The sequence below is a fragment of the Gobio gobio genome (genome assembly GCF_949357685.1).
Source record: "Gobio gobio genome assembly, chromosome: 14".
In the NCBI taxonomy this organism is placed as follows: Eukaryota; Metazoa; Chordata; class Actinopteri; order Cypriniformes; family Gobionidae; genus Gobio; species Gobio gobio.
This window is the reverse complement of record NC_137107.1, coordinates 7,912,062-7,929,498: the sequence shown is the minus strand read 5'-3', so window position 1 is coordinate 7,929,498 and position 17,437 is coordinate 7,912,062. Positions and strand designations below refer to the sequence as shown.

Genomic DNA, 17,437 nt, shown 5'->3' with positions numbered 1-17,437 from the left:
GAAAGATGAAAGATGAAGAACATTTCATTGAGGAGATAGAAACCGCAATGGCTTGACAACAGCTGTAATCTAAATACTGCACATCAACTGTATACAATACACAATACAGTATATGCACACTATACAGCCACACCCTTAAAGATATCAATAGAAAGGCACTAGTGAACACGTCTTTATCATTCTTTGACCAGCTTCCTGTTGAGTCAGCAATAATGCCTGTCCACTAGATGGCGATGATGCAGAACAAATACTGTACATGACAAGCCTTTTGAGGAATATTCTAAACATGACTATAATGAAACACCACATATTTTGCATTAACATTTGAAAATAATGCAACATCATTGACACTGAATTAGTGAAATTATTCTGAACTGATAAAAGTAAAAAAAAGAAAATTAGACCATAACCCTCCCAAAAAAAAACATAAACATAAAAAAAAAATATCAATGACTGAGCGCAGACACTTAGTAAACGATACTAAATGAGCCAGTGCAGGAATTGGATTATGTGAGCAAATTATTTAAATTCTCTCAAAAGGAGCAGCTGCTTCCTGCAGGACGGCTAATAATGAAAGAGCTTTCTTCTGCTGGCAAGATTCTGCCAACTTTCTATTAAATCAGACCCACATCTAATGAGAGGCTACAGCACACACCACCTGACATCAGTGAGTGTGTCATGTGATTCAATATCCTATTCACAAGGCACACTCAAAAAAACACGTCCGATTTCATCAGTTCAGTGAAGTGAGGTGCTAACCTTCAGAAAATGTTGAGCGCTTATGTATGTTGTATGAACAATGTATGTAATATTGTATTGGTCCCCATTTTGCTGACATAACAGCCCTGTCCCGTCAAGGCATGGACTCCTCTAGACCCCTGAAGGTGTGCTGTGGTATCTGGCATCAAGATGTTAGCAGCAGATCCTTTATGTCCTGTAAGTTGTGAGGTGGGGCCTCCATGGATCAGACTTGTTTGTTCAGCACATCCCACAGATGCTCGATTGGATTGAGATTTGGGGAATCTGGAGGCCAAGTCAACACCTCAAACTCGTCCTCAAACCATTCCTGAAGCATGTTTGCTTTGTGGCGGCGCATTATCTGCTTAAAGAGCCACAGCCAGCAGGGAATACCGTTTCCATGAAAGGCTGGACATGGTCTCAGCAATGCTTAGGTAGGTGGGACGTGTCAAAGTAACATCCACATGGATGGAGGACCCAAGGTTTCCCAGCAGAACATTGCCCAAAGCATCACTGCCTCCGCCGCCACGCCTTCTTCCCATAGTGCACCTGGTGCCATGTGTTCCCCAGGTAAGTGACGTGATGTAAAAGAAAACGTGATCATCAGACCAGGCCACCTTCATCCATTGCTCTGGTGTCCAGTTCTGATGCTCACGTGCCACTGTTGGTGCTTTGGGTGGTGGACAGGGGTCAGCATGGGCACTGGTCAGCGGCTGTGCCGCCCCATACACAACAAACTGAGATGCTCTGTGTATTCTGACACCTTTCTATCAGAACCAGCATTAACTTCTTGAGCAGTTTGAGCTCCAGTAGCTCGTCTGTTTGATCGGACCACACGGGCCAGCCTTCGCTCCCCACGGGCATCATCGAGCCTCGGCCGCCCATGACCCTGTGGCCGGTTCTCCACTGGTCCTTCATGATCCTGTGGCCGGTTCTCCACTGGTCCTTCATGATCCTGTGGCCGGTTCTCCACTGGTCCTCCATGACCCTGTGTCCGGTTCTCCACTGGTCCTCCATGACCCTGTGTCCGGTTCTCCACTGGTCCTCCATGACCCTGTGTCCGGTTCTCCACTGGTCCTCCATGACCCTGTGTCCGGTTCTCCACTGGTCCTCCATGACCCTGTGTCCGGTTCTCCACTGGTCCTCCATGACCCTGTGTCCGGTTCTCCACCGGTCCTCCATGACCCTGTGGCCGGTTCTCCACTGGTCCTCCATGACCCTGTGGCCGGTTCTCCACTGGTCCTTCATGACCCTGTGGCCGGTTCTCCACTGGTCCTTCATGACCCTGTGGCCGGTTCTCCACTGGTCCTCCATGACCCTGTGGCCGGTTCTCCACTGGTCCTTCATGACCCTGTGGTCGGTTCTCCACTGGTCCTTCATGACCCTGTGGCCGGTTCTCCACTGGTCCTTCATGACCCTGTGTCCGGTTCTCCACTGGTCCTCCATGACCCTGTGGCCGGTTCTCCACTGGTCCTTCATGACCCTGTGGCCGGTTCTCCACTGGTCCTTCATGACCCTGTGTCCGGTTCTCCACTGGTCCTTCATGACCCTGTGGCCGGTTCTCCACTGGTCCTTCATGACCCTGTGGCCGGTTCTCCACTGGTCCTTCATGACCCTGTGGCCGGTTCTCCACTGGTCCTTCATGACCCTGTGGCCGGTTCTCCACTGGTCCTTCATGACCCTGTGTCCGGTTCTCCACTGGTCCTCCATGACCCTGTGTCCGGTTCTCCACTGGTCCTTCATGACCCTGTGTCCGGTTCTCCACTGGTCCTCCATGACCCTGTGGCCGGTTCTCCACTGGTCCTTCATGACCCTGTGTCCGGTTCTCCACTGGTCCTCCATGACCCTGTGTCCGGTTCTCCACTGGTCCTTCATGACCCTGTGGCCGGTTCTCCACTGGTCCTTCATGATCCTGTGGCCGGTTCTCCACTGGTCCTTCATGACCCTGTGTCCGGTTCTCCACTGGTCCTCCATGACCCTGTGTCCGGTTCTCCACTGGTCCTTCATGACCCTGTGTCCGGTTCTCCACTGGTCCTTCATGACCCTGTGGCCGGTTCTCCACTGGTCCTTCATGACCCTGTGGCCGGTTCTCCACTGGTCCTCCGTGACCCTGTGGCCGGTTCTCCACTGGTCCTTCATGACCCTGTGGCCGGTTCTCCACTGGTCCTTCATGACCCTGTGTCCGGTTCTCCACTGGTCCTCCGTGACCCTGTGGCCGGTTCTCCACTGGTCCTTCATGACCCTGTGGCCGGTTCTCCACTGGTCCATCATGACCCTGTGGCCGGTTCTCCACTGGTCCATCATGACCCTGTGTCCGGTTCTCCACTGGTCCATCATGACCCTGTGGCCGGTTCTCCACTGTTCCTTCATGACCCTGTCGCCGGTTCTCCACTGGTCCTTCATGACCCTGTGGCCGGTTCTCCACTGTTCCTTCATGACCCTGTGGCCGGTTCTCCACTGGTCCTTCATGACCCTGTGGCCGGTTCTCCACTGTTCCTTCATGACCCTGTGGCCGGTTCTCCACTGGTCCTTCATGACCCTGTGGCCGGTTCTCCACTGTTCCTTCATGACCCTGTCGCCGGTTCTCCACTGGTCCTTCATGACCCTGTGGCCGGTTCTCCACTGTTCCTTCATGACCCTGTGGCCGGTTCTCCACTGGTCCTTCATGACCCTGTGGCCGGTTCTCCACTGGTCCTTCATGACCCTGTGGCCGGTTCTCCACTGGTCCTTCATGACCCTGTGGCCGGTTCTCCACTGGTCCTTCATGACCCTGTGGCCGGTTCTCCACTGGTCCTTCATGACCCTGTGGCCGGTTCTCCACTGTTCCTTCATGACCCTGTGGCCGGTTCTCCACTGTTCCTTCATGACCCTGTCGCCGGTTCTCCACTGGTCCTTCATGACCCTGTGGCCGGTTCTCCACTGGTCTTTCATGACCCTGTGGCCGGTTCTCCACTGTTCCTTCATGACCCTGTCGCCGGTTCTCCACTGGTCCTTCATGACCCAGTGGCCGGTTCTCCACTGTTCCTTCATGACCCTGTGTCCGGTTCTCCACTGTTCCTTCATGATCCTGTGGCCGGTTCTCCACTGTTCCTTCATGACCCTGTGGCCGGTTCTCCACTGGTCCTTCATGACCCTGTGGCCGGTTCTCCACTGTTCCTTCATGACCCTGTGGCCGGTTCTCCACTGGTCCTTCATGACCCTGTGGCCGGTTCTCCACTGGTCCTTCATGACCCTGTGGCCGGTTCTCCACTGTTCCTTCATGACCCTGTGGCCGGTTCTCCACTGGTCCTCCATGACCCTGTCGCCGGTTCTCCACTGGTCCTTCCTTGGAGCACTTTTGATAGATTCTGACCACTGCAGACCGGGAACACCCCACAAGAGCTGCAGTTTTGGAGATGCTCTGACCCAGTCGTCTAGACATCACAATTTGGCCCTTGTCAAACTTTTTTCCTGCTTCTAACACATCAACATTTTTTTTCTTTTTTGGTGTAAAAGCTTTTAGAAAAGTCTTATAGCTTTGACCTGGGTGTCAGAACTTTATGGAATGTTCAACTATTTTTTAATTTTCTACTATATACATCAAATCAAAATATGCCAAATTATGAGAAGGATGGTTTCTGTTTTTGGACACAGACAGGATGAGATAGCCGTTTGCTTTGTTGTTAAAAAGTGTATTGGATGTCAATTTTGTGAAGAACAACTAGAACTCTCTTTAACCAAAAACAAAGAGCTTGAAGGCGCCCTTAGGCCTCACAGATATAGATTTTCAGTCAGTAGAGGTTCGGTTGCAAACAGTGCTATAGCAAATGTCAATCTACAGTAACCTATATGACGCACTCCTTTCATCTAGAATATAGATAGATAGATAGATAGATAGATAGATAGATAGATAGATAGATAGATAGATAGATAGATAGATAGATAGATAGATAGATAGATAGATAGATAGATAGATAGATAGATAGATAGATAGATAGATAGATAGATAGATAGATAGATAGATAGATAGATAGATAGATACCTTCTCGAGGTCTTGGACGGCTTCCTTCTCAAACGCATTCTTGACCGGTGCGGTGTCTGTGGGCTCGCGCGCGCTGTGTGAAGGTGGAAAGTTGCTCTCGTGCTTTAAAGGCTTCAGCTCTTCTCTGTTTGTGGCTCTTGGGCTTCTGGAGTTGCGCTGACCGACACTAAGAGCGTCAAAATCGATGGTTTTACTCTCATACGCTCCTTCTACGTTACAAAACAGACCTCCGTATTTTTGTCGCGGCACCGGGTCGGCCGTCCCGGGACGAGCCAGATACACCGGCAGATCGTCCTCCCTGTCAACGCGCTTGTGTTCGGCCATGCTCATGAGAGACAGACTGACAACCAGAGGAGAAACTTCAGACGAGCGAGCGCTGGCACTCCTGAGCCCACGCCTCACCGACACACATCGACGCGCTTTGGGGAACAGCTCTTAACTTTCGCTAGGGACATTGTGTCATATCATGTTTAACAGATTCATTACTTTGGCTACATGCAAAGATGAATTTATACATTTTCAAATGTATATTATTATCAATTAGAGCACTGAATAAGAACTAATTCTTTATGAAGTGTGATTTTACCCACATGAAAAAATACTATTATAGTATAGCCTATTATAGTAAAATTACTCCAGTATAGTGTTTTTGAGCCATACTATAGTAAAGATACTACAGTAAATTGTAGTATATTATAGTATTTACTATGCTTTGTTAATTTGCTGTAGTAGCCTATATTTACTATAATACGGTTCAAAAACATTATTTACTAGAGTAATTTTACTATAATATACTATAGTATTTTTTCATGTGAGTAGCATTTTTATTTTTTCTGGATATAAATGAATAAATTACTTAGCCAGTTGACAGTCAAAAATAATATTTATAGGGAAACAGGAAAAGTATGGAAATGTATCTTAAGCTTCATTACCAGATTAATGAGTAAGGCTATCTAACGAGATCAGGGAGGCCTATTTATATTTGAGTTTTATTTTATTTTTTAGTTGAACTTGTTTAACTTTAACTTTGTTTAACTTAACTTGGCTGTATATTTAATCATTCAATTCAACAGCCCATTTCATTACTTCTATAATAAGAGGTTGATACAAAACTTTTGACAGACAAAGTCCCTTTGTGTTGTTTTGGGTTGACAAATTATTAATAATATGATTATTACAATGATTATTAATAACATTAATATGTTGCGTAATTGTGGAAGAATTCCCCCAAACACCTGCACGCAAAAACTCCTTAGTTTAACAAATAGGATTCTAGTTGGTGGCCATAACATCTTTTTCCATTGGTGCGTCACATCTGGAAATATTACTCTACTATGTTTGTTTATTTGTTTATTTATTTAGGCCATGTACCAAAGTAATGTAAATACCATTGTATATTAATATAGTAATCACATAACACCATAGTATATTAAAACTCGGCATGAAACAGATGTTGCGAGTCTTTTCTTCCTTATTGTGACGCATATTCGAGTGAAACGGCTTCTCAAACAAGAACAAATGTAGGGCGGGGCTTGATTTTGTAGATTAGGAATTGATTGGGAATTGATGGTTGTGGTTTGCTATTGGTTGATCTTGTGTGAGTGACAGGTTGCCCCGCCCTCGTGCCAGTAAACATGTCATCAGAGATTAGATGATTAGAGATTACGAGGCACATTTATTAAAATTATAATAATGATGTGCACAGATAAATCATGTATAATAAACACTGCAATTTTCAACAACAACAAAAAAAAAATTCTGTTTATCTCCTTAGTTCTAAGGGTCTTCACTTGTTAATGGTCTTAAAAATACTTACATTTAAATCTTCAGTAATGAATTCAAGGATGTACCTTTATTAGAAATCTATCCGTTCTACAGTGTATGTGGAATCATTTTAGTTGTTTGGCTGGCGCAGAACTTTGTTCATGGGCATTGAGTTTTGGTGTTGCACCTTTAAAAACATTTGATGTGCTGTGAGAGAGAGAGAGAGAGAGTGTGTGTGTGTGTGTGTGTGTGTGTGTGTGTGTGCGTGCGTGCGTGCGTGCGTGTGTGTGTGTGTGTGTGTCACTGATGATGCAGCTATTGCTCCAGTCAGCACAATGAGCAGATTCTGCACGCTGACGGAGTGAATGCTGATGACAACATGAGAACCGGCTCTAGGAGTCGCATGGTAACGCTTCACAATATAAGCTTCCATTTGTTAACGTTAGTGTAACTACATGAACTAACAATGGAATTATTTACATTACATTACATTAACTAATTGTGACCTTAATGTAAAGTGTTACCAGACACTTTTTACTCGCATTTCGGATTGTTCTTGGTCATTTTTTATGCTATCAACAGTGTATCAAAAATGGTATCATCATAGTTTCAGTTCCCTCACAGCTCAACACTCAGGTGGTTAACACTAGACTGTCCTGGTGGAGGGTCACGCTGGACTGGTGGAGGGGTGATGTAGGACACTATATTGAGCATGACATATCGTTCTAGCCAGAGGCACAGACATACGAGAGTCAAAACAAAGATCAAAGATGAGGCCGGCGAGCAACTCACTGTCAACCAGTGGATCATCCATTATACAATCATAAGCAGCACATTTCACCGGATAAAAAGATTTCATCTCATAACCATTTTATTTATTCTGTAACATGTAGGATCAGAAGTTGTTATTTTGATGGGTATAAAGTCTACAGCCTTCTACACACACATACAGAGAATGCCTTGAACTGCCTGCGCCGCCATGACTTCCTGAACTACCAGGTCCGTCCATGCTCCCAGGCCCGTCTCTGCCTTTCCAGGGTCCCTGTCCTGTCCTGTCCTGGCCTGTCCTGGCCCGCCATTCCTCCCCCAAGACCACCCTAATACACTCAAAAAAATGATTTATGATGCTGTTCACTTTATTTAAGCAATTAATCTTGATTTAACACCATTATATAAGGTTTCTGGTTCAAATGTAATTGATTCATGTTAAACTGACTTAAAACCGTTACTCTTTGACATAACTTGATGTTTTCATTTTGAAATAACATGTTTCAATCAAGTAACCCAACGAAATAAGACTTTCACTTCCCATCATGCTTTGCAAAGGGGCTGAATTCGGAGAGTAAATGTTTAAATAAAGTGCAATTTGATGCATTTTTAACAAGATGAGAAAATTGAGAGACTTTTTAATGCTTAATGTTTTGTTATGTTGGTATTTAAAAAGTTTGTGTTATATTAGTGTTTTTGGAGGTTACCATTGTGGTGAAGTGTAGAGCATGTGCTTGGGTTGAGGACAATAACTATTAAAGTTGTTTTAATAAAAAAGCCTACTCTGGGCATGCTATGGATGTAACAAAACCATCTTCTGATTAGCCAATAAACTCTTGTAAAAGGTTTTGTAATTGGACTATTCTTTGAACTAATGTAATTAAATCATGGAAAGGATTTCCATGTGATTAAATGGCTTTCTTTCAGCATTAAGAACTTTTGTTAGGCTAACTTCAATAATTTAGTTGGTCCAAAACATTGCAAATTAGTTGGGCTAAAACTATTAAATTAAGCTGTGCCTAATCATAGTAAATAAGTTGAATCAACCTTAATAAATTAAGTTGACCCAACGTAAGTACATTCAATTAGAATAACAGAATTGCATAATGCTGAAATAAAGCAAGTTAATCATGTGGAAATACTTTCCATGATTTTTTTATGTTCATTCAAAGAGTTATTTTTTGAGTGTAGACTTCTGTTTGTTTTATGATGTTTTGTTGGGTAATTGTCTGTCTAGTGTTTTGGTTTTGTTTCATGTCACGTTTAGTGCTCCCTAGTCATGTGTGCTATGTTGTCATTGGTTAATGTGTCTTGATCATTGTTCACAGGTGTCCCTTGTCTTAACATTAGTGTTTTTTGCATATTTAAGCCGTCATGTTTGCCATGTGTATTGGTCTAGCTTTGTTGAGTGTAACCTGCTGTTGGTGAGAGTCTGTTCATGTCTCAAGTCTTTTGTTTATTTTGTATCTGTTCACGTTCGAAAAAAACTGCACTTGGGTTCAACTGCAACTTACCTCCGGTAGATGCGTTACAAACGGTTAGAGATTAGGAGGAAACTGTGGCTTTACCGAGCTCAACGGCTCTGTGATATAAACGAAATGCTATTAGCTATTTTGAAAAGGGGTGGAGCTTATCCATGGCAGCCCATTTTCTTATATCTAAGTAGGACTTTTCCAGTTTAAGTAACTTTTTTATTTCCTGTATCCCAAAATATATATTATTTTTAAGATACAGAATATATGTGTTATTTTATTGGCCATCTCATGTATCTATATACAGTGAGGAAAATAAGTATTTGAACACCCTGCTATTTTGCAAGTTCTCCCACTTAGAAATCATGGAGGTGTCTGAAATTGTCATCGTAGGTGCATGTCCACTGTGAGAGACATAATCTAAAAAAAAAAATTCAGAAATCACAATGTATGATTTTTTAACTATTTATTTGTATGATACAGCTGCAAATAAGTATTTGAACACCCGAGAAAATCAATGTTAATATTTGGTACAGTAGCCTTTGTTTGCAATTACAGAGGTCAAACGTTTCCTGTAGTTTTTCACCAGGTTTGCACTGCAGGAGGGATTTTGGCCCACTCCTCCACACAGATCTTCTCTAGATCAGTCAGGTTTCTGGCCTGTCGCTGAGAAACACGGAGTTTGAGCTCCCTCCAAAGATTCTCTATTGGGTTTAGGTCTGGAGACTGGCTAGGCCACGCCAGAACCTTGATATGCTTCTTACAGAGCCACTCCTTGGTTATCCTGGCTGTGTGCTTCGGGTCATTGTTAGTGTATTACCAACAGTAACCTTGGAAACGGTGGTCGCAGCTCTTTTCAGGTCATTGACCAGCTCCTCCCGTGTAGTTCTGGGCTGATTTCTCACCTTTCTTAGGATCATTGAGACCCCACGAGGTGAGATCTTGCATGGAGCCCCAGTCCGAGGGAGATTGACAGTCATGTTTAGCTTCTTCTATTTTCTAATGATTGCTCCAACAGTGGACCTTTTTTCACCAAGCTGCTTGGCAATTTCCCCGTAGCCCTTTCCAGCCTTGTGGAGGTGTACAATTTTGTCTCTAGTGTCTTTGGACAGCTCTTTGGTCTTGGCCATGTTAGTAGTTGGACTCTTACTGATTGTATGGGATGGACAGGTGTCTTTATGCAGCTAACAACCTCAAACAGGTGCATCTAATTTAGGATAATAAATGGAGTGGAGGTGGACATTTTAAAGGCAGACTAACAGGTCTTTGAGGGTCAGAATTCTAGCTAAATAGCAGGGGGTTCAAATACTTATTTTCCTCACTGTAAATATCACAAAACATGTATTGTCCTTTTGTTCAGTTGAGACTTAGGTATTGATCTTTGTGCTTTTGTTTCTCCTTCCTGTTTGTTCTCACCTGTGTCTTGTATTGTTCCTTGTCCTTCCATGGCAGTAGCGTTAGTGTGCTTGTTTCTTGTTCAATTGTTTCAATGCTCTGTTAATTACTGACTTTGGGTGAATGGTCTTGTATTCTGAGATAAGGCTTTCAACCAAGGCCGGTGTTTCCTGATGCACAATACAACAGGGAGACTGCTGGCCATTTTACAATTAAAAATGCATGAGAGATCTTCTCACAAGGCTATAGGATCCAGTCCCTATATAAGCATTGTCTGCTTAATAAATCATTTACCAATATGATGCATTGTAGTGCTGTTCAACTATATATTAATCTATCCAAAAGGATAGAGGGCAGACACTCATCTTTTAGAGATAATTAATGGTACCACTCTACTGTTTTGCTATGATGATATCCAGAGCGCATTAGACTGTTCTCCACCTTGCACATAGCAAACCTTCCACTGGTTTGTAATCATTGTTGACTGATAAGTATGCAACCAATGATTTCCGAGCAGCTACATCCGTCTGGAGCACTCAGCTGCATGTTCAAATTCACTTATAAAAACCTTAATGAAATGATTGGCTTATCACAGTGTAGCTCTGGTTTTTTGTATTTCCGTGTCGGAAGATATTCACCTGCAGTTTTAACATTGCCTAATGTTTGCAGTTCTCAACCCTAACTCATAATATACTTTACACTCATGGGTATCTCAGTGGCGGCGGCTGAAGTTACGCTTGTTAGAGGAAGCAGAGAAGCTGTTAATATTGCATTAGTGTCAGATAGAGGGGAAGGGAAGTACAACAGGTATAGGTTGCACTAACTTTCTCTGGTTACAGAGAGGTTAAAACAAAAACTTCTTGTGGCTGTAGTGTAGTGTGTTTCTCACCGGGCCGTACTAAATTGGTTAACCATCCTCAACTACCTTTCATCTATATCAAGCTCAAATGTTCTTTGCAAAGACACACATTGCATTGCAGTAAGTTACCAAATGCGACCAAAAAGTATCACTTGCATGCAAGGCTTGACATTCACTTTGCTCATCTGTCACTCTATGTAGTGTTTTTCCAAAGTTACTAGCTACTTACTTTTCACTGGCCACAATTTTGACACCGATACCATGGGGGAAAACTGCTATATAGATATTTTTAATGTTATCTCATAATTTGTCAGCAGGAATATTAGGCTGCTGTCACTTTAAGACCTGACGCACGGATCCATTACACTGTTACACATGTGTTTTCTTTCTCAACTGTTTATATTTTTAATATTATCTCATAATTTGGTAGCAAGAATATTAGGCTGCTGTCACTTTAAGAGCTGATGCTCGGAACCATTATACTGTTACACATGCGTTTTCTTTCTCAACTGTTTACGTTCACTTCAAACAGAACTGACTATGTTTATGTGAATACTATGGGTGTAATGGTACACGTATTAGCACTGAACCGTTTCGGTACAGGACGTCCGGTACGGTGCAAGTGTGTACCGAACGGTACCGAATGCAATCTTTAAAAGGTAACATTAGGCTTGTTTTACGCATGGAACACATTTCAATCTGAGTTCCCACATGAACACTTAAGTATTCAGTCCATTTTATCACGAAATTCAAACAATAAATGCCGTTTTGACGCTCTTTAATGTGACGTGACTGATCACTGTATAGGCGCGCGAGTGAATGTGATCATCTCTTCCTAAAGAATAAACATGAATGAACATCTGAAGGTATGTTGAGGATACATTAAAACTTACTGAAAAGTATCATATGTCGTGTAATCGCTCAAACAGTGTTTCACATTTACCTCAGAAGTCATTCAGTGTCACAGCTGTTAGCTCACTAGAGAAATTAATTATTTCACTAAATATATGCTCTATGCACACCAGCAGCCATATCACCCTGTAGCCCAAGACTGGTTTCCCACTGAAGCTAAGCAGGGCTGAGCCTGGTCTTTACCTGGATGGGAGACCAACTGTGAAAACTAGGTTGCTGCTGGTAGAGGTGTTCGTGCGGCCAGCAGGGGGCGCTCACCCTGTGGTCACCCTGTGGTCACCCTGTGGTCTGTGTGGGTCCTATGTGCTTTCCTGTAGCTCAAACAGTAGAGCATGGCGCTAGCAACGCCAAGGTCATGGGTTCAATTCCCAGGGAAAGCAAGAATTGACAAAATGTAAAATGTGTACCTTGAATGCAATGTAAGTCGCTTTGGATAAAAGCGTCTACCAAATGCATAAATGTAAATGTACATTTCCTAACGCCCCAGTATAGTGATGGGGACACTATTCTGTAACAAGCACCGTCCTTTGGATGAGACGTTAAACCGAGGTCCTGACTCTCTGTCCCAGGAAAAATCCCAGGATGTCCTTCGGAAAAAGAGTAGGGCCGGCATACTGGCCAAATTTGCCCATTGGCCTCTGTCCATCATGGCCTCCTAATAATCCCCATATACTGATTGGCTTCATCACTCTGTCTCCTCTCCACCAATCAGCTGGTGTGTGGTGGGTGTCCTGCCACAATATGGCTGCCGTCGCATCATCCAGGTGGTGCTGCACATTGGTGGTGGTTGAGGAGAATACCCCCTTCTATATGTAAAGCACTTTGAGTACCCAGAAAAGAGCTATATAAATGTAACAAATTATTATTATTATTATATTAGCCTATATATTCATTATATTCTACTGATAGTGATTTCTTGATCATTTAATAGACTGTCCTCCAAAAAAAGAAAGTTTTTCAAGCACCTTATTACGACCTTCATTTACGTTTTTAAGTCATGCTCCTCTAGCTGGTGTAAAAATAATGACAGTGTCGTGTTACGTCTGTCATCATGAAATGACGTATGACTGTTGTTACTAATCAAAAGGCGTGTTCATTTAAATGCAGTGTGTGGACTTTTTATCACCATTTGTCATATTTCCATTTAGCAAAAAAATGTTTTATTAAAAACCACCCCACCCTTTAACCTACACAGTGATTTATAGTGCATATACACTTTATGAGCACATGCGTTTCCTGGGATCGAACCCACGATTGCATGATCACATGATTACTGATGTTGTATTTTGCAATGCTCTATCAATTTAGCTATGAAAAACCTGAAATATGACGCAAATAAAAAGGAAACAAAGCATTAAAATGAAAGTGTCCTGTTGTCGATAGGGGCGCAACTTTAGTAAACGCTCCTATGGGTCATATTTCAGGGAAGTGACAAACGACCTATATAGGCGTATTGGTTGGAGGACATGTTGCTATTTAATGTATAAATCTGTCATGAAAATGACAGCCACTGTGTATAAATGATTATATTTCAACAACGAATTGGAGTAAAATCATAATTTGGTCCCACTTTATATTAGGTGGCCATAACTACTATGTACTTACATCAAAATATAAGTACAATGTACTTTTTGTGTTCATATTGTATTGCAAAACCCTTTTGCTGATATTGAGGTGGTATACGGGTAAAGTTAGGGACAGGTGTGGTGGTATGGGTAAGTTTAAGGGTAGGGTTAGGGACCGGTGTGGTGGTATGGGTAAGTTTAAGGGTAAAGTTAGGGACAGGTGTGGTGGTATGGGTAAGTTTAAGGGTAAAGTTAGGGACAGGTGTGGTGGTATGGGTAAGTTTAAGGGTAAAGTTAGGGACAGGTGTGGTGGTATGGGTAAGTTTAAGGGTAAAGTTAGGGGCAGGTGTGGTGGTATGGGTAAGTTTAAGGGTAGGGTTAGGGGCAGGTGTGGTGGTATAGGTAAGTTTAAGGGTAAAGTTAGGGGCAGGTGTGGTGGTATGGGTAAGTTTAAGGGTAAAGTTAGGGGCAGGTGTGGTGGTATGGGTAAGTTTAAGGGTAAAGTTAGGGGCAGGTGTGGTGGTATGGGTAAGTTTAAGGGTAAAGTTAGGGGCAGGTGTGGTGGTATGGGTAAGTTTAAGGGTAAAGTTAGGGGCAGGTGTGGTGGTATGGGTAAGTTTAAGGGTTAAGTTAGGGACAGGTGTGGTGGTATGGATAAGTTTAAGGGTAAAGTTAGGGGCAGGTGTGGTGGCATGGGTAAGTTTAAGGGTAAAGTTTGGGACAGGTGTGGTGGTATGGGTAAGTTTAAGGGTAAAGTTAGGGGCAGGTGTGGTGGTATGGGTAAGTTTAAGGGTAAAGTTAGGGGCAGGTGTGGTGGTATGGGTAAGTTTAAGGGTAAAGTTAGGGACAGGTGTGGTGGTATGGGTAAGTTTAAGGGTAAAGTTAGGGACAGGTGTGGTGGTATGGGTAAGTTTAAGGGTAGGGTTAGGGGCAGGTGTGGTGGGATGGGTAAATTTAAGGGTAGGGTTAGGGACCGGTGTGGTGGTATGGGTAAGTTTAAGGGTAGGGTTAGGGGCAGGTGTGGTGGTATGGGTAAGTTTAAGGGTAAAGTTAGGGGCAGGTGTGGTGGTATGGGTAAGTTTAAGGGTAGGGTTAGGGACAGGTGTGGTGGTATGGGTAAGTTTAAGGGTAGGGTAAGGGGCAGGTGTGGTGGTATGGGTAAGTTTAAGGGTAAAGCTAGGGACAGGTGTGGTGGTATGGGTAAGTTTAAGGGTAAAGTTAGGGACAGGTGTGGTGGTATGGGTAAGTTTAAGGGTAAAGTTAGGGGCAGGTGTGGTGGTATGGGTAAGTTTAAGTGTAAAGTTAGGGGCAGGTGTGGTGGTATGGGTAGGGTTAGGGACCGGTGTGGTGGTATGGGTAAGTTTAAGGGTAAAGTTTGGGACAGGTGTGTTGGTATGGGTAAGTTTAAGGGTAAAGTTAGGGGCAGGTGTGGTGGTATGGGTAAGATTAAGGGTAGGGTTAGGGACAGGTGTGGTGGTGTGGGTAAGTTTAAGGGTAAAGTTAGGGACAGGTGTGGTGATATGGGTAAGTTTAAGTGTAGGGTTAGGGACAGGTGTGGTGATATGGGTAAGTTTAAGGGTAAAGTTAGTGACAGGTGTGGTGGTGTGGGTAAGTTTAAGGGTAAAGTTAGGGACAGGTGAGGTGGTATGGGTATGTTTAAGGGTAAAGTTAGGGGCAGGTGTGGTGGTATGGGTAAGTTTAAGGGTAAAGTTAGGGACAGGTGTGGTGGTATGGGTAAGTTTAAGAGTAGGGTTAGGTTAGGTGTAAGGGAAGTGTCAACTGTGCAAATATAAATGTAAGTACAGAAATTAATTACAGATGTAATTACATGCAGGTAGTTTTTTTTTTTCAAATTGTAAGTACAATGTAAAAACTTGTATTTACACATTAAGTGCATTGTATCAAATGATTAATTTAAATGTAGTACATAGTAGTAAAGGACACCTAATATAAAGTGGGTCCCATCATTTTATAATTAGATTTAGAAGTTAATGCAAAAACTGCCTTAAGTTTACATGTTTGCACACAATGCGTTATTTGAGTGTTGATTATTATACCTAAACATGAATAGTAACTGGCTAATAGTTTGGGCTCTGTTGTTAACCTTTAATATTAAAGTAATGTTAAAGGTTAGGGCTCCCTATATAGTTTACAACATTATCTTTAAGAAACTTTTAGTAATTGAATTAATTTAAGGACAGACACAATTTGTTCAGTAAACCACTGTTTAATAAAAATAAATACCAAAACCATGACTTCAAAACCGAGGTACGTACCGAACTGTGAGTTTTGTGTACCATTACACCCCAAGTGAATACTGCTTATTCATAGTTAGTAAGGTAGTTGTTAAGTATAGGTATGATTAAGGGATGCAGAATATGTGTTTTATAAGTACTAATAAACCGCCAATATCCTAGTAATATGCATGCTAATAAGCAACTAGTTAGTAGTGAGAACTGAACCCTAAACTAAAGTGTTACCCTTCAATCCCTTAATCTTCGTGAGAAGAGAGAATTGAATCGCACTGTGAATCACAGTTTCTCAATGTTTCAAGGCATGTGATTGGCTGTTCACTACTGATGTCACACTTTCATGTGCATGCGCTCCATGAACTCCGGAATAAAGTTGATGATCAGAGTCTGATTGTGTCAACTCAAAACTAATCCCATAATCCTCACTTTGTTTAACTACTATCGGGCGTCCGCTTTGATGTGGTGATCCCAGATTCATTCATGCAGAGCACATCAAAAAATACATAACTCCATAAAGGTTTCAAACAGAGATGGCGATAGGGAGGCAAAAGGACATATCATATGAGAGCCGCTTGTTCTCAGTGTGTCCAAAGGTGAAAAAAACGGGAGAGATTATCATATTTCTGAGGAGGTATTGAGACTTTAATGAAATGAAGCCAAACCTGGTATACAGAATGCCCCGAAAACATATTTACAAGCCAGAGACACAGCCAATTAAAGGGAGTTAGAAAGATCATTCAGTACAAACCGGTTAGTGAAAGTCCTGCTGGTACGCTACAGCTGTTCATTTGAAAGAGTAGAAAAGAACTGGGCTCAGGGAGGAGATGATTAAATACAGGGACAATCGAGGAAGGCGGAAACATTTTCAGCCGCACCTGCAGCCGTCACCACAATATACATCACGTTTTATAGTCATGAATAAACTCTAAACTGCAGTGACTCTACTGCTCAAGCCGCAGAAGGAGAAATGTATTCACATCAGGAGGATATAGAGACACATGTACATATCAACAAACATATATATTACACCGCAGTCAGAAAGAGAGACCGCTGATCATCATAGACATGGAGTATTATTGGACAATAGGCCTCATTCATAAACCGCAAGCAAATCATTCCTAAAGGCATTCTTATGTATAAATGTCATTATGGTTCATTTGCCAAAATGTGTTGAATGATGTGACTATTTACTAGAGAAAAAAAATGTGTGACGGGGTACAATTACAATTAAACCTTCATAAACTGGAGTAATGTGACTGTTAACTTAAGGATGGTTTTACTTGTGTGAATTCATATGGTGCGAAAATGTATGGAAAAAAAAACACTTTCTATGAAGCCCATGCTTATAATGAATTATAGCCACATTTATACTTATAAGTAATACTGTTCTATAAATATATTTATGAAGATTTTTATAATTGCTTATAATCCACTATACTCTGATTTATAAATATTAATTAGCCAGTCGTATGGTTTCATGAATGGTCATTTTTGATCTGTTAAAATCTATATCTCCTCAGCCATTTGCATGGATTGCTTTAAAATTATACTTTAAAAAATATTGCTGCAGTGTTTTGCTGGTATGTAACATAAAAATATATATATATATATTTATATATTAATGATTTCTGTTTTTTTTCTCATTATTTTATTACAGGAATTATTGTTCATTAGTTACATTTACAAATAAT

At 42.3% G+C, this 17,437-nt stretch overlaps 1 protein-coding gene across 2 annotated transcripts in view; it reads right to left on the bottom strand.

The window, feature by feature from the left end:
• The window catches only part of dpysl3 (dihydropyrimidinase like 3), an 81,764-nt gene extending 76,588 nt beyond the window's left edge, over positions 1 to 5,176 (bottom strand). The window contains exon 1 of one of the 2 annotated variants that reach the window (XR_013817961.1): positions 4,760 to 5,124. Coding sequence is in view for 1 of the 2 variants with exons in the window: in XM_079835831.1 (XP_079691957.1) it covers positions 4,760 to 5,089 (330 nt within the window). In the remaining variant the exon portion in view is untranslated. Of the gene's footprint in view, positions 1 to 4,759 lie in introns of both variants that reach the window. The other variant, XM_079835831.1, reaches the window with a different exon arrangement.
• Between the last annotated feature and the right edge of the window lie 12,261 nt (positions 5,177 to 17,437).